This window comes from Hippoglossus stenolepis, chromosome 1, assembly GCF_022539355.2.
Source record: "Hippoglossus stenolepis isolate QCI-W04-F060 chromosome 1, HSTE1.2, whole genome shotgun sequence".
NCBI classification, from domain to species: Eukaryota; Metazoa; Chordata; class Actinopteri; order Pleuronectiformes; family Pleuronectidae; genus Hippoglossus; species Hippoglossus stenolepis.
The window spans coordinates 25,137,733-25,164,147 of NC_061483.1; the positions used below are offsets into that span (position 1 = coordinate 25,137,733).

Sequence of the window (26,415 nt, forward strand, 5' to 3'; positions counted from 1 at the left end):
CCCACCAGATGCATCATTCATGTATCATCCTGAATCTCAAGAAGCTGCTGAAGACGATTAACAACATTGAGGACACGAGTCAGGTGAGGCTGCACAGAGGAGTGTTTCTAACTGAAGAGGACGGATGGAGCAGCAGAGAAGACTGAGTCAGGGGCTGAAGCAAAGACCCACCTGCAAGTGCAGCTTGCTGACCAGACGCATAACCATCCACTTTAATTACAGTTAATTATCTGACAGTTTACAGGGACACCAGCGAGAGGCTAAGACGCTCTAGATGTCTTCACTTCAAACACAGACAGATCATCTGCAGTACAACCAAGAGTGAGAGAGTTGACACTGAAGCTGTTGTAAGTTTGAATCACTGTGGGACTACCAGGAGATTTGAGGTTTTTTATTACCTCAGCTCATTTAAGTAAAATGTTGGGTGAACTTGAAATATCAAGTTTAACTGCAAACGAATAACCTATTTGTTTAGAGTAGTTCAGGCAACATGCATTTTTTAGTTGACTCAGCTACATGACCTGCAACCCCACACATCCTCCTCCTACAAAACCATGTTCCGTGGTTCTCAGGGGAACAACCAACTAAACCTGCTTGTATTCATCAGAATACTTGTCAAAGGAAGTATTGAACAAGTACACTAGATAAATGTTACATAGATGATTGCTGGATGAATTTAAACCTTGCTGTATCAGCTTTGAGCAACTTTAAAAAAGCCAAAAATTATATTTTAGAATGTGATATTTAGCTACACAGTGGAAAACAAAACACAATGTATTTAAATGAAACTGTCACAAGGGTTCTTTTGTAAGTGTAATTTACCATTGAGCAAGTGGTACAAAAGCAGCCACATCAACACCTCTCCATGCAGCTTCCCTGACAAACTGTGTCTGTAGTGTAAAAAATTCACAAAGCTCAAACATCGGTCAACATTTACTGCCAAAAGCAACACAATCAAAACAAAACTTACACTGTACAACATAGTCATGAATATCAACACTCAGGCGTCAGTCCAACGAGAGAATCGAACGGTGCCTCTGAAGAATCTATGTGGAATCCTGAAATTTTACACTGATATTAAATTTAAATGCTGGTAATGGAAAAATTTGTTTTTAAAATATAAATGACATATTTACTTTTTTCTCCAAAACCAGCCATCATTTAAAAATGGATACCTGCCTTAGAAAAGAACTGACAACATTCTGGTATCCGTTTAACAAATATGTGAAACCAATCCTTGGCTCATCTTATTGACTGGAGACAAGATTTTAGAAATAAAGTCACACTGACGACCATAAGTCTGATCTCATGAAATGTGTCATGTTGACAGAGTGTATAAATTCAGATGTCACTGTGAGACGAGTGTCACATGCTCAAAGACACATGGCTTCTCTAGGAAAGTTAATGTGGTAGGTTCTTCTCCGCTGCTGTAAATTACACATATCACACAGATGCATATTATTTTAAATTATAAGCCTTCAAATAGTCCTGAGTAATCAGTCAAATGAACCATATTAATAATATGAATTGACTCCCCAATCACACACATGGGATGCCTGTGTGAGAAGTTACTGATTTCACAAATATCAAACAGTGCTTGTTCTTAAAAAGTGCCCATTTGTGAGTTACATTAGGTATAATACTGTTAGTTTCTAGACAGAAGCCCAGTGGTGCACAGCCCTCACACAGTAGTTATTATGTTGACCCTCACCACACACACACACACACACACACACACACACACACACACACACACACACACACACACACACACACACACACACACACACACACACACACACACACACACACACACACACACACACACACACACACACACACACAGCGGTGCAATCGTTCAAGTTTGACTCCCGACAGAAGCTCCATGTAGGTTTGAGTCTTTGTCTACCATGTTGAAACGCTGCAGAACGAGCCCTGTGTCCATGATCTGATCCATCAAACATCCCCAGACGCTGCAAATCTGTGGTTCTTTGTTTCAAGCACAGACTTCCTGCCCTGTGGCAGCACACTGATTCAAGATCCACACAAACAACAAGCTCTTTATCTGACACCTGCTGGACACCCAGTCAACAGCTTCTTCATCGAATGTGTAAAAGGGCGAATAAAGGGAATTCAACCCTGGAGGTCAAAAGTCCGGAGGCAGTGACTGGAGCAGCAATAGGCCACAAAACTCACAGTCGTCCTGAAGAGAGAAAAGTGAGGAAACAGAGTGAGAGAGGTTACTTGAGAGGAATTAATTTGCAAATATAAACCAAGATTCATACTGTTTTAGTAGAAAATCCAAAAAGGGAACAGAGGTGTGTTTGTTCTAACCTGCGGTGCACTCCTGCCAGGGCGGTGTCACGGAGGGGGAATAGTTTGGGGTAGATGATGGTGAACATGGCCTGGCTGCAGCGGTGACAGTGACCCAGGGGGAACTGCAGCAGGTCCAGGAGGCTCTTTGGGAGGGTGATGGGAGGCAGCAAGTTCGGGTCTATAAAACAACAACACAGGAAATACTTTTACTGAGTGAATATACTTACAGAATCTGTTATTTTATTGCTTATGTTTCTTTGTGGCTCTCAGCTTTACTTTCAAACATTTCTACACCAGCCAGTATGGTGAGCACACAGGTAAACAGAAGCTGTGTCCAATATCAGGGGATGCCTCCTTCATAGAATGCAGTCTACATAGACGGCGGAGGCTGAACTGAAATGAACTGAAACGTGTAGGAAACATTTGTGGGACAGTCTTGTTGCGCCGCTGTAACACAATGGGTCTTCAAGCCCCTGAAAGATGTGGCCCCAGAATTGAGGCACAGCTACAGTGTGACTTTCCACCTCACCTGTTGGCCGGTGGTGGTAGATGCGGTGCAGTGTCCTCATGGCGAGCTCCTCCAGGGGAACCACGTTCTCCGTCTCTGAGCCAACCACCTTCACTTCAGCTGATAACCCGACCAGAGCTTGACTCAGCGCCTTACCCGGGACCTCTCTCAGGTCGCCCTCCAACACCTGCGATGACACTCCGCACCTGCACAGAACCAACACGCGACCTTTCCATCATATTTTTCTCTTTTCTATAATCTAGCTCCATCATTCAACCAATGCATGTTTGCAGTTTTCCAGGTTAGCTGTTACCCGCTGCAGCCGATGACCTTGTTATACAAGTATGAGGGGAGGCCTTTCAGGTCCACGTTATTGTCCACAAAAACAAACTGCAGCTCCCGCGATCTGCCCAGATCTGAAACACACATACAGCATATTCACATTTCCCTGCTTATTTCATCTACATCACTATGGCAACGCACATATAACAGGTTATACGGACCCAGCGGTAGAAAGGTCAGCCGGTTGGCGGCCATGGAGAGCTGGTTGAGGCGGTGGAGCCAGCAGAGCTGCCGGGGAACACGGCACAGCAGGTTGTGGTCGGCTGTCAGATTCTGTAGAGACAAACAGCGATGCAGACGATGTGGTAGAGACATCAGCTGATTCATGGACACGTCCAGAGTCTCCAGTTCATGCAGATCACCGATCTCTGGAGACATCAGACAAACACAAGAGAGAAAGACTGAATCAACCTTTACAAATCTGATTTCTACATTAAAAAAAATAATAATCTAAAACAAATTAATAAAACAGCATAAAACTTGAGTGGAGTGAAGCTTTTATACGAAAAAAGTTAGAATATTAATTAACCTTAATAATCTTTGATCATTCAAGCCTTTTGTCATTTATAACGCTGACTATCAGCTGATCAGTTAATTTCATCTAACCTCTCTAAATAGTCTGGAACCTAGAAAGAACATTCTGATAACCAGGCTGGGCGTTTCTGAGTAAAATGTCCTGTTCTGCAGACACTTACTTACAGTGGGTGAGAAGATTCAGTCAATTTAAAAGAAATGTTGACAGAGACAGTTGTGAAAACATCTGTAAACTAGACTTTTCATGGTAATGAAACAACAAGGATCAACACAATTTACCTTTTGAGATAAAGTCTTTCAAAGGTAGATGGGTACATTTTTATTCTAACATTTAGCTTTTTCCCAATAAACAATCATAGATTACGGACATGTCACTAACTTTTTTCATTTTAATAAAAATGAAAAATTGTGATATGTCTTTTAAATGTGAGGTTGAACAAAAACTCATATTTTTTCTCAAGAGATAAATGCTACGAAACAGAATAATCTTAGTTAGGATGGTTTCTGTTAATATTTCACTCACAGATTATATTATCAGCACCTTGTTCTTGAGGACAGTGACTTCATTTTATTTGAGTGTCGCTGTTGCCCTCTGCTGGCCAACAAGATACAACTCACCCACAGTTACAGTTGGAATTGTTACATCAGAAGATTAAATGTCAGCTCGCAAACATGACTTTGTACCTGGTACAGATAAAAGGTTAAATCGATTTGCTTGGGTTTAAACTGTGTGTAAAATATTAAACTGTCATTTAGAGAGTGAAGCACATGACCTGTGTGGTGCAGCACACATACACACAAAGATGCTTTTCTTTAAGTTTATACGTCGGCTTTTATCTTATTCATCTGTTACAGGCAGTTCATTTAATTTGTATTCAGTTGGTTTTTTTGACACTTCAAATGTGTCATGTTTTTGACTTAATGCTTTTATTATACAAACTGATATTATTCATTTCTATAAGACTATTTCTGAATATTTCTTCAAACCAATTAATGATAATAACAAAGTAAAATTTGGTACAGTTGAAGAAGACATAACCGAAAAAACCCAAGGCAGACAGCTGCTGGTCTTTACCTGGAGGAAGGAATTTCAGCTGGTTATTGGACAGTCTCAGGTGCCGCAGGGACCTCAGTCGGCCAATCTCTGGACAGAGGAGCTGGAGGGCGTTACTGCTCAGATCCAAGGACTGCAGCCTGGCCAGGTTTCCAATAGCTGAGGATCAAACCACAGTCACATAAATGATGTCCAGCAGACAAACTTCTTCTAACTCCTCTCACACATGCAGATACAAATAACCAGTCAAATATAATCATCAGGTTGGAATTTTCTCTAGTTTAAATATCTATTGTGTCATATCAGTACGAATAAATCAGTGTCATCTGCTGTTTAAAGAAAACGAAGTGACAAAGAAAGATAGAAATAAGTGTAGACTCAGGAATGTTATGATGACGTGTTGTGTACTTACCTTCAGGAATAATCACTATGTTGTTTGAGTGCAAATACCTTGAAAAGAAAAACAAATGTTAATATACAAACTGATTTTTATTCAGTTTATTTGTTTACTCAGTCATGTATTTAACGAGGAAAGGTCCCAGTAAGATACAATATCGTTTATACCAGGGACTGCTGATTAGGATGGGCAGTAAATTAGACTTAGCTATTTGATATCTCATTGGTTAAAGTTCACCAATAGTGTGAGGTCTTTTGTTATCGTGTCTGTGAGGTGCTGGTGTAATCTCTATCTGTGTAATAACCAGCCAGTTAAAATATATCATTTCAGCAGATGCAAATTACAAAGACTTCACAATTGACATCTGCAGCATCTGTGGGGGACCGGCAAAATTCACAATGCACCTATCATATTATACCAGCCAATAATAACAACACAACACAAAGGACGCTTGTGAAGGGACGTAGCAACACTTTGGAGTAAAATAACTTTAAAAAATAATTTAGATTATTTGTACAAAAAACACAGTTTAGCCGAGCACTCACAGTTCAATTAGGTTGGGGAGCTTCTGAGCAAGATTGTCAGGCTGAACGGAAGAGAGAGAGGGAGAGAAAGAGCAGAAATACTCAGTGAATACAAGAGTTACTTCATTACTGAACTTTTCGTACATTTTCCATGTATCTCTACTTTACCTAAGCAGATTTATTTTCAGGCTCTTTTCACTTTTACTCCATTACATATATCAGCAGATATCTGTACTTTCAACTGCACTACATTTTAACAATGCATTATCTGTCATGTTCACATTGTTTTTGCATTTTTAAAAGTACCAATAGTGAGATCTGAAGCTCTTATCGAAACAGTATGTGCAGATAACATTAAACCACCACCTCCTGCATTAAGGAATAGGCTACACTTGACAAATACTTTTACCTTCAGTAATTAAGTATATTTAAAATCAAGGACGTACTTGCATTACCTCACATAGAAAAGTTTCTGAAGCACATTTGTGTCCATTCATTTGTACTTTGGGTAAAATGTTTGCTGCTGATGTCTGACATAGTGAAACCATCACGTCCTGCTGTGTGCCTACCAGTGTAGTGAGCGAGTTCCTCTTCATGTACAGTCTCTCCAGATACTGCAGGCCTTCATCTTTCAGCAGCTCCACGGGGAAGATGTTCAGGTTCTTGTAGTTGAGGAACAGGTTCTTGTGGCGCTCCTGTTTGGCCATGAATATGGTCTCGTGGAGTTCAGTGGCCATTGCTGAGGAGACCTCTCTCCTCCCTGATGGAGAAGACTGGGCTCTGCCTCCTTCGTCTATGGCATCACTGAGAGGAGAACAGAGCAGGAGCATCGTCACACAGCAGCGACAACGGAACAAGGTTACACTAAACTCAGGCCTGTGCTAAGCTCACAACTGTGTGGCTGCAGGAGATAACAGCTGATTCAGGAGCTGAAGTGAGTGTCAGCAGCAGCACCAACAGCCTGCAGCCTGTAGCTAGCGTCTGCTGTTAGCTGACATGTTCCATACCCATCACCGTTAGCATGCTAGCTAATAGGCTGCTAGTAGCTGGTTGCTTTCAATAACAGGAAGGAAGTTATTTACCTTAACTGTGCGGGAGTGTGTTTATTTCATTTTAATCCCCACACACACTCGGGACCTGCCTGTATTTAGAAGTGTGCTTTTAAAAAGACATGAAGCTCGCGACGTAAAGGGTCGTACAGCAGCAACAACGTGTGACGTCACTCAGCTTCTTCCTCTTCTCTCCTCTTTTCTCCTAAACGGTGCTTGGCTGCCACCTGCTGGTACAACGTTACAATGCATCGTATTTATATAGAAATGTATTCAAGTGCAGTTTCACTCCATTAAATGTTGTGCTTTCACCTCACTGATATCTTTATTTAGTACAAAACAAACAATATGTAAAATATGATTTTCTTGTGATTTATGAAAATTGCAACACTTTTATTTCCCTCTTGGTATTAATAAGGTACTCGTTTTCTATTCCTGTGTGTATAGGTATGTATGCATGTATCAGTCATGATAATGCAAGAGTAATTATTTTATTTAAAGATAACTTTTACATTGGAAATTTTAAGGACATCTTAGTGATAATACTAATTTACAGGGTTTACAGGATTTACTTTTAAACACAGGTTGTGTACCAATTACTCAATCTTTATAATGTCCTTGCTTGAAATGTACTTTTTCCCCTTTTGAGACGTATTGTTTTGTAAGTCCTACATTCAGATAAGTATGTTGGCATAGGCAAGTTGCATTTACATACCAAAATAGTTAATTTATTAATGTGTAAGAAATACCTTGTTGTATGTGATCTAACAGCTACAAAGTGAATGCATCAAACTCTTATTTAATTACTTAATTATGTTAAGTCGTTACTTGGAATAAGATCTCTCTGCATCTTTCTACACCTTTCTGTTGGAGATCCAGTTTTATATTTAGCTCTGCCACTATTGGGCTGTGCTGGTAATCACATTGACTCAGTACTCTCATTTGGAAGTCACTTATCTAAATTGCATTAGAAATTCTACACCTGCACACCTGTAACATGCAGCTACTTCTCAAAATGGAATTTTAGATGTGTAGCTTGTAAATTGTTTCAGCGTCTTTGGGATGAGAAACGTTGGATGCCTGTGATTTTTGAGCTTGTCAAGTACATAGTGTATTTACATACACATGCACAGCCTCTGAAAGTTTCTGCCCTGCGACCTAAATGCACTGCACAAACTCTACCAGATAAACTGAACATGAAGGATTGGGTATTTTACCCTCACTAGCAATAGTTGAACTGCAGCAACATTGGTGCACAGAAGAGACACAGTTCCCAGAAAGATGAGCAGTGAAACAGTTTGCATACATTTTTATTCATCTTAAATCTCATGTAGAAAAAAAGAATCAGAGAAACAGACATTCTCTTTTCCTTCAGCCAATCATTTCCCCAGTACTCAGATTATATTGATAACAGGAAAAATTCTTACAACAGCATGTACAAAAGAAAACCAAAAATTGAACTTTCGTCTAACAGATCATTGCAGTTGAAACACAAGAGCTGGAAGGCTATGAATAATTTACACATCAAAATCTTGGTAACAAATTGGCCATCGGTGTAACAAAAAAAAAAAAACAAAGACAGAAGAAATTTGTTCTATTTGAAGTCCGCTCTGTGAGGTGTTCCAGTGGTATAAGTGAGGCAAAAATCAGACCACAAACAGTGAAATACCCATCATACCCTCATCACGTCAGTTTAAACCGGCACGAGACCCCCACAGTCTGCTGCTGTGGGCGGACTGGACAGGAGGACTCATATCACTGAGACTCCCAGCCTGAAATTACAAGCCTGCCCTGTGAGGGTGGGAAGAAGAATAGTAAGGATGTTTTTTTTTCTGGGATTATGATCACCACGGCAACAGGTCTAGGCACAAGGAACAGTACCTGTAATTCCTGTAATGGTGGTATAAAAAAAAAAACTGACATACGAGGAAAAAAACTAATACAACATCTTTATCCAGCTCCTCACACACTCAAGGTGTTTCTCAAGTTACACCTGATCCAAATATATGGTAGCCAGAAATGACTTCCTTGAATTTGTGCAACACAAAAACTAAATTGAAAGTTTAAGTATCAGTTGTACTTGTTTATATTTAAGTTCAGTTGTGTTTCTTTACAAAATAACATGTTTACATTTTGTTGTTAAAAAAGAAAGAAAGAAAGAAAGAAATCATGTCCCAGCTACTTGGACAGGAAATACAGTTGCAATTTGGGAAATGGATTAAACCTATTTTCTCGTCAAGCAAAGGACCCCCCAAAAAACAGATGCATGTAATAAAGTAACAGCAACGCATGAGAGCCACGAACTGGAACTACACTTCAAAGTAGTGGGAGGAGGGGAGGGAGAGGGGAGTGTGGAGAAAGGGAGGAGGTGAGGAGGTTTTAACCGCAAGGGAGGAACACGCTACCGCCTCTCACAGCAGGGCCTGCACTTCCTTCCTTCTTCCAGCTCCTCTCACAGGCGAGCATCCGAGAAATAAAACCAGGCTTTTAGTCTATTCTAAGCCCCCCCCCCCCAAAAAAAAGTTACTGAACTCTTCTTTATGATCTATTAGGAGCCTGAATGATCTGAGAATGGTTTGGTTTGTGGTTTGAATTTGACCTAATCAACAGCTCTCACTAAGACGACCGTCGTAGCCAAACAACAGAGATGAAATGTTTTTTTTTTCTGTACACGTATATAGATTGAAAAAGAAAAAAAAAAAACAGTGAGGTAGATGGATGGTTGAAGGAATAACAACAAAACCTTCCCCCAAAATAGCAAAAGAACGTAAAAATATTAGAAGGGGGAAAAAAAACTTGTGGGGAATTTGTACAGTGATTTAACACTTCACATGAAAAGTAACATAAATAACCAAAAACATCTGGGCTGGGAAAATCCAAACACACCTTTTTGAGGTTAATGAGCCAAATCTATTCCATGTGGTCCTCTCTGATTATACGCCTCTTCATATTGTCTGTTACACGCTTAGATGTTCAGCACATGGGACCTTCAGTTAGCTCTCTTGTCGAAGTCAGGTTGAGTTGTCTAATAACAGAACATGTCCAGGATTTGTTTAATAGGTTTAGCATCATCCTCGGGTGTGAAATCTTATTTTTCCTAAAGCATTTTCAAAGAAATTCTCAGTGCTGTTAGATAATTCCACCCATTTCTCAATCCAACTTAACTTCAGCAATCTTCTACAAACATGCTAATATGTTGAAAACAGATAAATAATATGGATTACTCCAGCAGCACCCTTGATTCAAGAGAAACATTGATTAGCAGGAAGTGAAATTATCCAAACAGACAGGGTTTTTTCTTCTTTTGTTTTTTGCACTTGCCTTCAGAAAAACAAGATGTTCACACTTGCTGCTGAACTGAATCAATTCCATTTTGAATTTACTCTGCATCTTCAACACAGTTTTTTTACACAGCAAACATTTTATGAAGCCTGAAAGGTCCAAAAAAACGAATGAAATATTATTAGAACCAGTGAACTCATCAATAATACTGTTATCTAAATAATCACAATGGAAAGTAAAAGGAAAATACTAATCTTTTCTCAGTATGATTAATTTTACTCCTCTATTTATCTTTCACTTGCTCATTATATTCTCCAGTACGTCAGTTTTCCTTTTTTAAGTTGGCACTCTTTTAATCATCTATATTTACAAGACTTAACAATGCTGATATGACGACAACACTGCTGTGTCCATGTATAATATAGTCCAGCATTTCTATGTGTGCGTAGCATCTGCCTAGCTTGCCTAAAATTACTGCTAGCTAAACACAAAGAGCCGCTATCAGCTAGCAAACCAGCTGCAGCTAAATGTGCCTAATTAGCTAGCTAACACTAGCAAGAAGGCATCATGCATTTGTTTTCATAAATTCTTTTAATCTTTAAATTTGTGTTTCTTGTCTCCATCAATTTTGTTTGTCATTTAATGACGCATGTATCGAAATAAACAAAGTAAAATAAAAAAGCTTTGAGCAACATTAGCTAGCTAACTCTGTTGACGTTTGTGTGTTGGCTAAAATGCTTTAGCGTCAAAAAATGTTACACGAGAAAAACGAGGGACATATAAAGAATATATTTTACAGTGAGACCATGAAAAAGGAAAACAAGGAGTTGAAAAATAAAAATAGAGCTTGTGTAAAATAAGGTTAAGCTAAGTTTAAATTTATTTATCCACTGAGTGATATATATATGAACTATAAAACAAACAATTAAAAGTTTCTTGTTAATGACGGGACATTAAAACAAAAGTAAAAAAAAAAAAATTCCATTGATCCATTTCAATTATTTAACTAACAGTATTATTTATTAATATATTCAGTTGTATTTAGACTCATTGAAGTGCAAGGACCCATTGAAAACTTGGAAACCCCATTCTGGTGTCGGGCTGATGTAAGAAACATTGCTCTTGCCTAATGATGAGAGAAAATGCAATAACCGAGTTAGAGGGACATAGAATGAGACACAAGATGTCTCTGGGTATGACAGCACAAAAAAGAACGTAGAAAAGGATTTTACTTTTCTCTCTGACCTGAGATTTAGTTGGGACTCAGCAGTGACGATTTAATCTCTGAGTATGATAATGGGTAGAGTTGGTCTAGTCCAAACCTTAGAGAGGTGTCCCTAGAGAACATGAGAACTTCGATGGCCACTGGCACCATCGCTGTCCTATCGTCAGATGGGAGGGGACATTACAGGTGTTTTGAAAACACACAATTTCAATTGTCATACCTTTTTTACGCAAACACAGAAAAGAAACTAGGTCAGATACACTTTATACAGTTACAAGCATTAAAAAATGGACTGTAGTGGAAACGTTCGTAGATCCAACCTGAAGGAGTTCTCTTTTTATATATAGATATTAACTATATTACAACCACAAGAGAAATAAGGAATAGCAGCTTCGTTCTGTACATGATAAATGTCTCCTACCATACAAAAGTTAGAAAAGTGACACAAACAACTGGTGTGTACATAAATGCTCTGCCCACATAGAGATGTTGTAAATGTTGGAGACTAATGGCTAGTCTAAAAAAATACCTGTTCGTATACAGCAAGGACGCCTCTGAACAAGGAGCTAACGCCGAGTGAGAGACTTTATAGATCTAGTGTTTATATTTATCTTCCTCTTTATGCTTCATTCCCTTTGCAGTCCTCACCTCTTTTTGTTTTTGCCTCTTTATTGACTTGTATTGGCAGTTAAACTGTAACAGAACAGCACTTGCGACAGGATGTGGCTGAATTTCAGATAAATTGATGTAACCTATGTCTATGACGTCAATCTGATATAGTACAGTATGTGTGTATCAAACAGCAATAGAGGAGTGGTGTAGGACTGTAGAGGGACATGTCATCAAAAATGTACTAACAGTGTGGTAACAGATCCAAGTGCTTTTGATTTTCTTCAATTGTCAATCCGGTGTGTTACAGGGCAAGACTGCAGAGGAGATCCTTTGACAAAAAGTACAATTTTGGCAACAAATTTGGCAGATTTGACCTTTCTCCCCCTGGTTGTTTAAGATTCAGCAGAATGGCTGTCGACCTGGCATTATGCTGAGACCCATCCTGCGGCAACAAGTCTACTGAACGACAGACGAAGACGCTGATCTTTTCTTCATTTGATATGCTTAACTGTTTCACCATAATGCCCGCCCAAAAGCGATCAAAACGCCAGTCGTTTATAAAGGCCTATACATTTTGTCTTTCCGTTTGGAAATATATATAAAAAGTAGCAAACAACGATTTATAAAATAAGATCATCCATAAAGAGAGAGAGACAGAGAGATCTCCCCCAATTATTTTTATATTTTCCTGTCTTTTACTGTTTTTTTTTTTTCTTTCTTTTTTTGGTCTTTCCACTCAGCAGCGAGGGCAGTGTCACATCTGACAGCCAGCTGGTAGAAACCACAAGTAGAATAATATGAAAAGAGTGTATGGAGTTACAGCAGAGCATGAACTAACAGTAACAGAAAAAACAGTTCCTCCGACTTCCTGTGAGTCTTTGCTCCTCTCTGAGTGACCACACCCAGATAATAGGGATGGTTTTGCTGTTTTATCTATATTATATATATTTTTAAAAAAAGATCACACCCACTGTGACATCAGGTTCTGCAGAGCAGCAGGGGGCAGGGTTTGCCATCTGGTGGGCGTGTCTATCCCATCAGCAAGCAGACGACTGCGGGAGGGGCATGGCCCTTTCGTTTTTGCGTCCACCGTTCATGTGTGCATACGGCGGCAGATCCTCCAGAGATGGCCGCATTGTGGCGCCCGCGCCCGTCCCAAGCCCCGACCCTGCTGCAAGGCTCGGACCCGACAGCCCGTTGGCCGCCTGCTGGCCTGACGCCTGCTTGTCCATGGCAGCGGTTGATGTACAGGGAGAGGAAGGGGAGCTGGGGCTCAGTGAGGGGGCAGGTGGAGCCTCTGAGCTTGGGGAGGGCGGGGTCTGTTGGGGGACAAGGGATTGCTGTGGCTGTGTGGACGAAGGTTGGTCCAGAGGAACATCTTCAATGCTGTCCATTTTGTCCAGGTGGACCTGCTGCTCCTCGGTCGGCTTGTTGTCAGCACTGTAGAAGAAACTAAGCTCTTTGAACGACGGCTCCAGTTCATCCTTGATGCTGCTGATGATCTCCACAAAGGCTGGACGCATCTTAGGATTGAACTGCCAACACATTCGCATCAGTTCGAACCTACGCACACACAAGCGCACACACACACACACACACACACACACACACACACACACACACACACACGTTAGCTCTTCTTACCAACATGCTAAAGCTTCTTTAGGTTTAGCCTGTCTTCTGTGACAGAGCATGTAATCTGTGGTTAAAAGTTTTACTTTTAGTGTACTTACAGTGTTTACTATATCATCATTTATTTGTGGAAGCTTAACACAGTATCAATATTGATGGCCATATATAGTGGTTTTATTTCATATAGTACACACAAGCACATTGACGATGGTTCCATCAGTAATAGTCACACTGAAGATCACTGAGAAATCCTGCATAGGTGGGCCGATCAAAAAACAAGCCCCGTCTGTACGGCAAAGCATTACAGCCACTTAAAAGGGGGATCTCAAATCTACGATTTTGAGGATAAAGTAATGTTACAGGAAAAAAAGTTGTAAATTTACAAGAATACATTTTCAGTTTAAGTGTCATTGTAGTTTCTTAAGAAACAATGAGATTGGTAAGCAAGATTTTGGATCCAGAGTGAGTGGAGCACAAGTTCTTCTTGCTGTTATTTCCTACAGGAGAGCATGCTGCATGTGAGTTCCAGGACTGGGCCCCCTGTTCAACAATATGTAATCAACTGACTTGGGACAGGTCAGTGAGGGCTGTTATTTGTTTGACACTATGTGACGTAACAAAGTTGTATTCATTGTTCAGCTATTAATTTGTCACAACGTACACAACAATTAAAATATTAAAGCACTTTATATAAGGTATTATCTTACAATTAATTTAATGAAGGAAGTTTATTTTCTGAATTGCCGAACTGTACCTTTAAGTGGATACTGTGTATGCTATTACAAACTATGCCATACATCACTTTGTAGTTTAGAAGCATATGTGTGTGTGATTGCTGTTAGAGAACCCACACATGAACAGAGAGTTGATTTTGAAAGCAAGCCCTTGTCATTATTCTCACAACAAACCCCGTGGCTTCACATTTGTTCTCCTCATGACTCCACCACCCTCAATGTTTTTGTGGTTGGTGGCCAAATTTATCTGCAACGTTCACAGCTCTTTTGATGTGGGTTTATACTCAGGCTCTTTCATATTAAGTACAAACACATCATGGAAAACACAAGAGCGCACAGTGACAAACAGAAGGGCTGTGGTATGGAAATCCCAACGACCCACAGGCTGAAGCGGAGCAGCAGAAAGGCTTCACTGTTTGTGAGAATGAATAGAAGTCATGTATGATTGAGCTAGTGGAGTAGAAGAAAACAAGATGCCCAGATAGTAGTTTGTAGGTAAGTAGTTTGTTGATGTGTTTCTCTGCAGAGAAGTGTGTGTGTGTTTGTGTCTTACAGCATGTCAGGACAGCTTTGTGGTTTCTCCAGCAGCCCTCCCTCCATGACAAAGCGGAGCACCTGCTCATTGGACAGACCCTGGTATGGCTGCTCAGCCAGAGTGGAAATCTCCCACAGTACAACCCCAAACGACCTACACAGGGGGACAGAGTGCGACTTCCATTATCACAGTTATGATCACAAGACAGTTTTGAAAGCAGTTAACACAGAAAAGGAAGCAGCTGTGTGTGTGTGTGTGTGTGTGTGTGTGTGTGCGCGCGCGCGCTCACCAAACATCAGAGTTAGTCGTGAAGACCCCATCCTTCAGGGACTCCGGTGACATCCAGCGGACAGGGAGCAGACCCTTACCACCTTTGCGGTAGTAATCCGTCTCATATATGTCTCTGGTCATGCCAAAATCTAGAATTACACACAAACAGAATTGAAAATGACAAAAGTGAAAAACTGGAACAAAGGCAAGTCTGGCAACATAACAAACCAGACACTGGATGTAAATGTCTTCATACTTCTTGTTATTCTACATGTTGTCTGGTCCATATTACATAGGAGGGCGACATTTACCAAGGTAATAAACCAAGACATATTACTGTAAGCATGATCCTTTACAGATCACTCTGTGCTGGTATTAAAGTACACACACGATGAAAACGTATTGACACATGTACACCACTGGTCTTAGAAGGTTCACTTCACCTCTAAGATTAGAGGTACAACCCAGGACCTGTGTGGGTTCAGATCCACATTCTATTTCCAGGGCTGTTTAACATTATGTTTACAAACTTTCCTGGAGGATGGATTATATGCATCACAGCCAGGCACAGGGGAGAAAGCTGCCAACAATACATTAGGTGACACACAAAGTTTGTTGTTGAAACTTAACGTTAACTTTTTAAAGCAATCAGATGTGAAATCTGTGCTGATAGGGTCTGTGTCTCCCGACTGGGATTGGTCCAGCATTTTCTCGGTTCTGTCCAGGTCCCAACTTTCAAAAGATAGATGGGTCTGGGTCTGGCAGAATTCCTCCAGGTCTTTTTGTGTTCGGGAACACACTTTTGTAAACATGAAATACTCTAACTGGGATTAATGTTCCCCTGATAATCTGGTTGTGCAGTAGCTACCATTTAATTTCCACTTAATGAGCCAGCACTAAACTCCCTCCCACTTCAGTTTCTCAGGCGACGGTGACCTCTGATGCCCCTACAGTGCTTTACCTCCAATCTTAACGATGAAGTCCTCAGCCACCATGCAGTTCCTGGCTGCCAGATCTCTGTGGACAAACTTGTTGGCGTTGAGGTACGCCATGCCATCAGCGATCTGCCCTGCCATCTGAAGCATCTTCTTCAGAGGAGGGAGAGACAGGCTCGTCCACTGCTGCTGCAGATAGAAAGACAGACAGAGAGAAGAGTAAGTTGTACGTGAAGAACAAGGTCTTGATGGTTAAATATCTGACAGGGTTAAGACTCAAGTTCATTGTGTTATATACAGTTCCCTAAACTTCCTCTCTACATAATATGGAGTTTTATGAAAAGTAGAAAGTTTTAGAATACAAAATCTAAATTGGCAATGGTTCCATAGATGTAATTATTAAACCCTTATGACACAGAAATGTAATTGAGGCTTGCTAATTTACAGTTTAGCGCTTTTAACCAGTTTATTATAAATCATAAATAAAAAAGATAAACAAATAAATCGGTCAAGCTGAATCCATTTATCACAGGTTTCTGAATGTGGTGTATTTTATCCAACAACCAAAAGGTGATAAGTTGCCCTAAGTTATCACACTCACACACAACCAGAGACAAAGCTTCAATAGTAGCAGAGGAATAAATAAACCATTATAGCCAAAAGGAGGGCTGACCACCACCTCTCTCTGGTTGGAAGAAGCAGATGCAGTTAATAAGTCAGACAGTACCTCTTTAGGTCGGAGGGAGCGCAAGTAACTCTTAAGGTCTCCTCGTGTCATCAGCTCCATGATGACCAGAGTGGGCTGACCCTGAGAGACCACTCCCAGGAGACGAACCTGCAATAAACACAACACATCGCCATGAAGCAAGAATGAACTCACAATCTCGTCCCCTGCAGAAACTGATCCGACCTCGTGTTTATTCTTCAATACACTAATGTGGATTCAAACATTTGTTTATTCTCTAATGGTTTAAAAGTCTCAGGACAAAGTGGAGGAACATCCAGTGGCCTAATGTTTAAGAATCCTTCTGGGTGATGTGTGTGTGTGTGTGCATGTCATGTCATTGGATGTCTGTGCTTGGGTGTGTACGCACCACATGGTGACAGTTGAACTCCTTCATGACGGAGGCTTCATTGAGAAACTCTATTCTCTCCCTCATGCTGGCGGACTCGTTGACAGTCTTGATGGCGACTCGTGTCTCTGGCTCATCTTTGACCACGCCCTTCGCCAGGCCTTCATACACCATGCCAAACGAGCCCTGGCCAAGCTCTCGACTCAGGGCGATCTTCTCCCGCGCCACCTCCCACTCATCTGGTACATACACTGAACACAAGGTGAAAAGATTCATGTATTAAAACTCACAATACACAATAAAACTCTGCACTACATTAGTCACATTAACATTTCACTCACTTTCTGCAGCACTGAAGTACTCTGGATTGACTGAGGCATACAGGACTCCATTTCCAAGACGGTCGCTATTCCTGACCAAATAAAAAACAGAAGCATTTACAATATACACACTTGCATTTAACTTTACACTCACACAATATGCTTATATACTTTTGGGATCTGCATTGAGTACAATCCATTGATATATGTTTCCAAAAGAACATGGTACTGTATCATTTCAGTTTAAAAGCTACTGGGGTTGGAGGAATTGAATTTATCAGTAATTGATTCAATAAGAAAAACAGTTTATTTCTTAGGTGTCTATTACAGTTTGATCTCTATAAACAGATTTGAATATGCAGATAGCTGTTAAGAGAGACTAACCAAAATATCTTCTGGACCTAAAACATCTATAAAAAATATCTTTATATTATATACATTATATTGGTGTTTATATTATAGGACTTGTGCTGCTTTGGTTCGGCTTGGTGAGGTCACTCAGCTTCCACAGCTTTTCTTTGAATGCGTTTTGTATTAAGATATTTATGGGTGAAGAAACAATCACTATGCTCTATACACATAACTACAATACACAGAATCACACACCTTTTCCTGTTGAAGGCCACCAGCATTGTGACCAGCAGGCAGATGAAGAGGATGATGGCGATGGGAATGAAGATCATAGCATAGAGGACGTTTTCATATCCTGTTGGGTCGAACATTTTAATTACTGTTGTTGTCAAAAGTGTTACATATGGTGTGTTTTATTAGAAAATTGGGAGGGAGAATTTCAGTGTACAGATGCAGAGAGTGTGTGTGTGTGTGTGTGTGTGTGTGTGTCTTACGTTCAGCTACATAGAGATCCACAATGTGTGTCCAGGAGCCGTTGCCAGCCAACGACGTGGCTCTCACTCTGACTGAGTAGTTTCCTGGACTGAGGTTGGAAAGCCGAACGCCACGCTGGGCCAGATACATCTGACCAGAGACACACTCATGTTTCTCAGTCTGACACACGCACAAACACACACGCACACGCACACACACACACACACAGTGAGGAAAAGAGAGAAAAAAGAAAACTTACAATTGACAGAATTATTGGACTAATCCAAAAAAGAGAATCCATGACCTGCTGTTTTTAATGGGAAGTTCACAGATTGTTCACAGATGTAAACTCTTTCTACCTCATGACTGATGAATAATAAGACTCATCTCTGTTCATTGGGCCAGTTGCTTGGTTAATATTTGTGCAACCTGCTGTCGTCACTTAAGAAAGTTTCTTAGGTATAAACATTTCACTCCTATTAACTGGATAAATTCTTATCAAATTTCTTTGAGCATACATTCATTTAGCATCAACAACAAATCATATCTATCAAAAGGACATCTTATATTAAAAAACATCTTATATTAAAAAACTATCCTCTTGAACTTGAAAGATTTTCTGCATGATTACCTGTATTTAATCATGCAGAAAATCTTTCAAGTTCAAGAGGATAGTTTTGATTCGTACTAATCCATCCGAGTGAAAAACAACTAATGTAGTCTATGAAGCCAAAGTCCTTTATGCATGAAGAGGATATTGATTTTCCTCAAACTAAATGACTGGTCAAACAGAAGCTCCACCAATATTTTATTCAAATGTGGACCCATCTGATAAATAAATTAATTCTTCACTTTGATAAATTTGGATTTCTTTTAAATAAATTTTCCTCCAGCAGGTTACGAGTGACGATGTGGAGATGTTGTTTTACCTCAGCAGCCAGCTTAAGCTTGATCTCATACATCAGGATGAGTCCATTGGGGTGAGGTGGCTCTGGCCAGCGCAGAAACACCCAGTCCTCATGGCCCTCCAAGGTCACCTGGCCCGGAATGTCGTCAGCCTTTTCTGGAAAACACAGAAAAAAAGGTTAGCATTGTGGCCAAATGACAAAAACAGCAACACTGTTAACCACCCAGTGGTTGAGTTACACTTCTCTAACCTGCAGGCTTGGTTCTGGAGAAGACGAACTCTGCCGCGCTGCAACGCTGGACCTGTCGATTGCAGGCGTGAATGTCAATGCGGTACACAGTGAACGGCTGCAGGCCAGAGATCTGCAGCCTGCGCTCCGTCACAGCTTGCTCCATGAAATCAAACTCTCTGTCCGCTGGCTCCACATCAGCCAGGGTGCTGCTGTTACCAGCGGCTTGGAGAGGAGGGACATTGCTGCTGTTCGTGTGCAGACGGTTGCGGCGGGGGTGAGTGGAGTTGGCGATGCCAAAGAGATCTCTGCGGCGACGATCTGGAGGCCTGGAAGAGAATGGTGGAGATACAAGGGAAGAAGGAGGAAGGAAGGAGAGAAAATTTAGATTTTGACTGTTTACTGCCTTTTTTTTTCAATGTCGATGTCACAGTTACTAAAAATCATCGCTCAGCTCAGAGTGTATGAGGTATATTCCTTCTGTCATCACCAGTTGGCCTTAATTTCAGAAGCTGGGGTGAAACTTGTTAAACTTGTTAGGCATGAATAAAATTACTGACAGCTTGTAACACTTACACTAGCAAAGGATACAGTTTATGCCAACATGTGACATCAGACCACTTCCACAACATCCAAACTTGACCCGAGTGCAAAGAACGTTTACCAAGTTGTTCCAGGAGCATGTGTATTACATTTTTTTGTGCTTAAATAGAAGAGGAGTTAATTTTCTTTTTTCACCTCAACGTGGACCATGTTATGTATCTGAAAGAATGCACCCTTTCAAAGTTTTGAAGTTTTTATCTTCAATATTATTCCTATTTTTAGGGGGGAAAAATTATAAACTCTTTCTTTAAGAATTTTAAATAGTTCTATCAAATGTAGAAAAATCTCTGAGATGTCAGTTAGAATCAGATGAGTAGAGTTCAAATATAGAAATAAAGACATCCATCTATTTCCTCAAAACATGCTGAGCTCTTATTAAGATCAACAGTGTGTGTGTGTGTGTGTGTGTGTGTACTTGAACAGACCATTTAGATCCTACAAGAACATAAAGGGTAAGGACATTTCAGCCTTTCTAACCCTCACTTTAAAGAGGGTTAAGTTTTGCCTTTAGGTTTAGAGTTAGTTGTAATAGGGGGCTTAGGGTAAGGGGCTAGGGAATGGATTATGTCAATGTGTGTCCACACAAGGATAGAAATACGAGGTTGTTTGACTATGGTTAGGGTTATGTTGGACCCTTCTCCCTTTTTGTTTCTGTTGTTTAAACACTTAACATTATTATATGATGGCAAAGGACAGCTCGGGATGGCTAACTGAATTTATAGAGATATTGCACAAAAACTACATGTGAGCAGCACAGCATCAAATTTGTGAATAAAATTAGGTTGTCACTTTTTTATACAAAAAAAGCTTAGCTAAACAATGAGATAATGATGATGTGTAGCTTACCTTGGTGTAAAAATTGAGTTGTGCAGGAAGTTTTCAAAGACCTTTCGGTAGGAGGCGTCAGCAGCTTCAGCCTCCAGGTCCTCCACTGACTTGGGGCAGGGGCAACAGGGACCTTTATCTCCCCCCTCAGGATCCGGTTTAGTGGGCTTGGTGTCCTCTTCCTGGTCTCCCACACCTATGGCAGCAATCCTTATGGGAATCTTCAGCTCTGCAGGAGAAGTAGGAGGATGTGTTTCATGACCAATGTACACAACGAGCAGTAGAGTTGAGTGATGAAGTTGTATGTCTATCTATGTGCGCACCTTTAGAGCAGTAGTTGTGTTGGTACAGCTCTCTGTCTTCGGCTTGTTGCTGCCATCTGACCAGGTAATAAGTCTGGTTTCCATTTGGTGCGATGGGGGGCGACCAACGCACAAGCAGCTGCGTCGAGGAGTTAGAGTATGCCCGCACATCCTGAGGCATGGAGGGCGCTGAGAGAGATAAAAGTTGAAATTATTCTGACCTCAGTGTCGTCACCATGTGGCTGCTTGAGAAACCTGATTTCCACCAGCTTTTAGGAAACGTCTCTCCTTCAGGGTAGGATGCAGATTGTGCCAGTGCAGATGTGATTCACTGACATCACAGCACTGCTACATCTTTCCACTGCAGCTGGATTTGTTTAAAGCACCCTTCCTTTTCATCTAATTGTATTATAGTTTTTGTAAATGGGGTTTTCTCCATCTCTTTGAGTTGCAGCTGTGTTTATTTAAAAACTCTCTTCCTCATCTCCTTACAGTACATCTGGATTAAACCCGGGAATGTTATCGCAAAAATCCCATGTGTATAGTCTGTTAATATCACAGTTTAACAAGGGAAATCTAATGTCCATTAGTATATAATCGTAATTTAAAACTTCCTAACACTACTGATGGTCTGACCTTTCCCCAACACTCATGCACGATGAATGTTTGCGAGATTTAATGGAGGTTTAGTTAAAAAGAGTTACACTCTTTTAGCGCCTCTATATCATTTGCAGCCATTCTAGGATCATAGTAACATGTGTTTTCTCTACTCTCAGTCTATGTTTACCTGAGGGGCTTGTGCGGATGTAGACAACCTTGCTCTTGGCACTCGGCATATGTTTGTCCTCCACCATCAGCGTGATAGCCTTGACGAAGACGGCATACTGCGTCCAGGGTTTCAGACCAGACAGCAGAACGCCAGGGTCAGAGTTCTTGTCCAGCCTCAGCTCCACGTCCACCATGTTCCAGCTGTTGGAGCCACAGCCGTCCTGCCCCTCGAACTCTGTGATGTTCTGGAATGGCCTGGAAAGAAGAAGAAATTAGGTTAATAGATAATCATGAACCTTTTAAATTTGTTAATTAGTTACATTCATGTAATATAAGCCCCTTTTCCACAGATAAAAAACCCCACTGACACCTACTAACATCTGGCTTTTTTCTGCAATGAGAATGGATATAATCAGCATTAACTCCCGGGTCAAATGACTCTGCAGTAAAAACAAGTTTTTATCGGATCCGATCAGCAGTGATGAAACACAAACTGGTGACCAATTTCTTTTTTGTCTTTACTTTGGCAGTCTAGAAGCTGATGCTGCACTTTTTCTTAGTGACATGATGATGTGCATTTAACTTCCAGGTGTTGGAATGTAAAGGGCAATGAATGTTTGTGTATTTTATTGTACAGTAATTTTTAGATATTGACTTTCATTGACCGTTTATTTACTGTTTATTTTATTTATTGCTCAGTGCATTTGAAATCCTGTTGAGCAGTGTAAAAATAAGCTGGGGAAATTGAGTTGCAGCGCCGATCACTGCTACGATCAGAAGCCAATGACTGGGGCTACTCTGAAACACTTACGCCTCCTTGTAGTAGACAATAAAGCTGATGAGGTTCCTGTAGTCAGGAGGCCGGTACCGCTGCCAGATCAGTTTGATCCGTGTGCTGCTGGTGGTGTTGGACTTGAACTTCAGGATAGTGCTTTCACCTAGGAGGGAGTGGGAACACAGTTAAAATCAAAGTACTTCAATATGTTTCTGTTAAAATGTGCAGCAACTAGTCATGTTGACAGAGTAATGCAGTAAATACTGACACATCAGACTCAGGAGGTGTTTGGAAACTGCTAGTAAAGTAGAGTATCTCCTGCACATGTACTGGACATAGCAATTACAATTTTTGTGGTTGTAAGACTAATGCTCATTTGACCCTTACAGCTGGCTCGGTCGCCGTTGTTTCGGAAATCGCTCTCATCATAGCGGCCCTGGATACCCGTTTTGTTCCACATGTTGCGGATCTCAGACCTGCACAGCTTCGGGTTGGCTCTGAAGAACAGCTTTCCTGTTTTGATAGTGAGATTGTGCTGTTTCCAGTCCCAAAGATACTGGAGCTGCTGGTTGTCAAACGCTGAGAAGGCGTACATGCTGGAGGGTGGAAAGAGGAGAGGATGAATGAAAGATAGTCAACAATGAGTCTCTTAGTTCTATATTCACTGTGTACTGTTTCTGCTTAAGGTTATGTGTGTATCGGAATTTGTGCCAAGCTGTGGACCAATTTTCCCACCAAGAACAATGCCTTATTTTCAGTGCTTAATGGAAAGAATGCACAATGAGGTGTCAAAGAAAGGGGGGTTTTACAGAGGAAATGAGAAGAGGGGGTATAGGGGTATAGAGGAGAAACGGGGAGAGGAGCTTTTATGAGTCATTGGGTAACACCCAGACATCCAGGAATGACTGTAATGTGTGCCTTGGGATGCTAAGATTCCTGTGAGCTCAAGGAGAAGCAGAAAGAGGGGGGAGTGATGGCCACTCCATGACCCTGAGAGAGCCTTTCCTTGGACGGTTGTAAGTTAAGCTGCATTCAAGGTCTTATAAAAAGGGGGTTATGCAGTTGATATTCGTTCAAGTTAAAAACAAGATTCTTGAGTGAGTTTTTTTTATATACTTTGGTGACAGTACAGTTATTCAAACCAAAACATGGAAGTCTGTCTTCGTCCTCACAGACAAAATAACATTTCAGTGATGACCTTGACCAACCACATTATAAAACAAACACTACACAAGGTTCTTTCCTCACATTTGTTAGAGTGTTGCAACAAAACATAATTTTTCAAAGTCTGCCTGATGCTGAGAATAGTCACTAGAGCTGTTTTCCCATACAGCCCCTCCTGAAATTATCCAGAGGGGCTGTATGTGAGAAGGCAAATGTCCTTGTCAAAGGCTGTGGACATTTTCTCAAGTTCTTCCTGCCATCCCCCAGCAAAAACTCTGGATAATGTCAGAATAAGCCCATGCTAGAATACAGCAGGAAATTATCCGGAGGATTCATTGTGAGCGAGTGGGCGCGATGATAATGTTTCTAACACGTCTTGACAGACGCAAAAATGAACAAAACAAAAGATGAAGATGCAAACTTGATATGAGAAAGAGATTCAAGAGCTTTAGGTGATAAGGGCCGAAGCCAGAGTCGAAGTGTTGTAAACAACAACAACACGTGATCTCCGCAGTGGAATTAACATATTACGTCCTGCCTGTTGTTGTGAACGTGTCTGACACGGAGAATCTTCTGCGGCGTTGTTCATATGTGAAAGGCAAACTCCGGAAAAGACATGGACTCCACTGTTAGAGGAATTTTTCCAATGTCCATGTCTGAAAATGGTTTAGAGTAAACACCCATTCAAGGGAATCCTCTTTCATTAATTTATGAATGTGAGAGAACAATAGAGCAGAACTTAACTTAGGAGTGTGACCATATATTAACATCTGTGTGTGTGCATGTTCGTACTCATCCAGAAGGTCTTCTCCGTCGATGTATCTGAGGCTGCGGAGGAAGGCCAGGGAGCTCAGAGTGTGAGAGTGTCTGATCCGCACGTATCCCGTCACCCTCTGAATTAAACCAGTGAAACTCTCCAGCTCTGCCACCATGTTGTCTAAAACATACACACAGACAAACTCCCATTATTAATTATTTATTCACATATCTTATTCATATAGTCTAATTTACACACTCAGTTTTTATCACTGACTTAACTCGGTTCATGACACCATTATGTTTGAGCTAAATAGAACTTGTATATTTGAGGTATTTGTTGAGAGACTGAAAACCTCCTCAACTGATTTACATCTTCTATCTGCTACTGTTTTTTCCCTTCAATTCTTTGTTGCCCTATTTGCCTCCTTGAATAGGATTTTTTCAAATCGTCTAATTATACAGTTCCTAGTAGTGATCTACTGATTAACTGCGCTGATATCTGGAGTGTAGATAATCAGGACTGATGAACAAGAGTTCAACTATTTCACAAGAATTACAGAGATTAGTTTTTTGATACTCAAATTTTGAAATAATAAAACAACTTAACCAACACAGTCTACTTAAGCAAACACATACTCAATCTTCAAATACTTTTATTTGTTAAAGGGGATAATATATTGGGGTTGAATAAATCTTCATTTACATTCAGCAATGTTGTGTTTAATTTTTTTATATTATTAAATTGTATTTTAATATATCTACCCTATCAACACCCTGCCCTCTAAACATGGGCATCAGTCACTGAGAAAACCTGAAGCAGTCAACTATGACTTCCTAGTTTTTCAGGACTAATTCTGGCGTTGCCTTTACTAGCACAGAACACGTGCCCTTGCTGCAACAAAAGGAGCTGTTCACCTGATTATTGAAAGTTCGGTGAAGCTCGACTCAGTACATAGAACCGAACTCCGAGAACTACAGAATCGGCTGTCGTTGACATTGTCGTGAGAGCGCCCATTACTGAGAACACACTGTTGTGATCACCAACGTCACTTACAGTTATGAGTGCAGTCCCAGCCGCCACTGCTAGAGAGCGCTGGTTGCATGTTTATTCAAATTGTATTAATATTGAATGTATCTCAAGTCCAAATCGCACCACATTCAACAAAGCCCTTAACAATACACATACAAGTGTGAAGCCTATAGGATGAATGGTTCTAAAGATATTTGAACCATATATGGAGATTTCTGGAATTAGCAGATTGATAATACAAATACAAAAAGATGATTTAGTCCCCAAGTCATTTTAACATGCAAGAGGAAACTGATGAATAACGTCTTTATCATTATGTTTTTAGTTGAAAGACTAAGTGCATAAAATTATTCTTCAGAGGATTAAGTTTAATAAGGACGAAACTCTGATCGGTAGTTCGATCCTCAGTCTTCCCCATCTGCAAGTGTCCTTGGGCAAGATACGTAACCCCTAAATGGCCCCTCATAGATGTTGAATGCATTAATTGTAAGTCACTTTGCCGCCTAATGATATGTAATGTTTTGTAATGTCATCAGTCATTACATAATCTAGACCTGCTGAGAAACATGTAGGACGTGCTGAACTGAATCTAAACTCCTCTGTCCTCCTTTAACGAACACTGGAAGCAGTGGAAATGTTAGGTGTCGTGTTGTTGTGGTATCGTGCTGTGGTACTTACGGCCTCGGCGGATGTTGATATGCAGGTTGCCTTTAATAACAGTGCAGCCTTTGAGAGACTGAGCAGCGTCCATGGAGTCAATGACCTTCTCCTCACACACTTTATCACACAGACCATCACAGGCTGTACAGTTCATACTGGAGACAGACAGAGAGTGATAGTGAGAAACAGGAGGTGCTAAATGTGCAGTACGTCAGTTCACTGACAC

General features: G+C 40.7%; 2 protein-coding genes across 2 annotated transcripts in view; both read right to left on the bottom strand.

Annotated features, from left to right (window-relative positions):
* Positions 1-918: 918 nt before the first annotated feature.
* Positions 919-6,929, bottom strand: lrrc28 (leucine rich repeat containing 28). The gene is made up of 10 exons (XM_035179985.2): positions 6,758-6,929; positions 6,245-6,479; positions 5,697-5,737; positions 5,167-5,204; positions 4,776-4,913; positions 3,328-3,534; positions 3,138-3,240; positions 2,846-3,030; positions 2,335-2,494; positions 919-2,203 (listed from the first exon to the last, which is right to left on the bottom strand). The coding sequence occupies exons 2-10, from the start codon at positions 6,410-6,412 to the stop codon at positions 2,134-2,136; spliced, it is 1,110 nt and encodes a 369-aa protein (XP_035035876.1). The 5' UTR covers positions 6,413-6,479; positions 6,758-6,929; the 3' UTR covers positions 919-2,133.
* Positions 6,930-8,018: 1,089 nt separating this feature from the next.
* Positions 8,019-26,415, bottom strand: part of igf1rb (insulin-like growth factor 1b receptor) — a 43,715-nt gene continuing 25,318 nt past the window's right edge. Inside the window, exons 4-21 of the mRNA XM_035179770.2 lie at positions 26,208-26,344; positions 24,533-24,677; positions 22,964-23,172; positions 22,613-22,739; positions 21,821-22,056; positions 21,055-21,222; positions 20,753-20,960; positions 19,325-19,632; positions 19,097-19,230; positions 18,188-18,347; positions 17,949-18,048; positions 17,364-17,434; positions 17,044-17,273; positions 16,677-16,784; positions 15,976-16,138; positions 15,034-15,163; positions 14,763-14,897; positions 8,019-13,406 (exon numbers count right to left, since the gene is read on the bottom strand). Of these exons, the coding sequence (XP_035035661.1) occupies positions 12,881-13,406; positions 14,763-14,897; positions 15,034-15,163; positions 15,976-16,138; positions 16,677-16,784; positions 17,044-17,273; positions 17,364-17,434; positions 17,949-18,048; positions 18,188-18,347; positions 19,097-19,230; positions 19,325-19,632; positions 20,753-20,960; positions 21,055-21,222; positions 21,821-22,056; positions 22,613-22,739; positions 22,964-23,172; positions 24,533-24,677; positions 26,208-26,344 (3,295 nt within the window). The 3' untranslated portion in view covers positions 8,019-12,880. The remainder of the gene's footprint in view (positions 13,407-14,762; positions 14,898-15,033; positions 15,164-15,975; positions 16,139-16,676; positions 16,785-17,043; positions 17,274-17,363; positions 17,435-17,948; positions 18,049-18,187; positions 18,348-19,096; positions 19,231-19,324; positions 19,633-20,752; positions 20,961-21,054; positions 21,223-21,820; positions 22,057-22,612; positions 22,740-22,963; positions 23,173-24,532; positions 24,678-26,207; positions 26,345-26,415) is intronic.

What these genes read in the sequence shown, in the direction of transcription:
- lrrc28 (XM_035179985.2), bottom strand. Translation starts at nt 6,412, where the DNA reads ATGGCCACTGAACTCCACGAGACCATATTCATGGCCAAACAGGAGCGC. An exon ending in GGAACTCGCTCACTACACTG is followed by an intron (nt 5,738 to 6,244) that starts GTAGGCACACAG and finishes TCTTCCGTTCAG; the next exon opens with CCTGACAATCTTGCTCAGAA. An exon ending in GCTGACCTTTCTACCGCTGG is followed by an intron (nt 3,241 to 3,327) that starts GTCCGTATAACC and finishes TGTGTGTTTCAG; the next exon opens with ATCTGGGCAGATCGCGGGAG.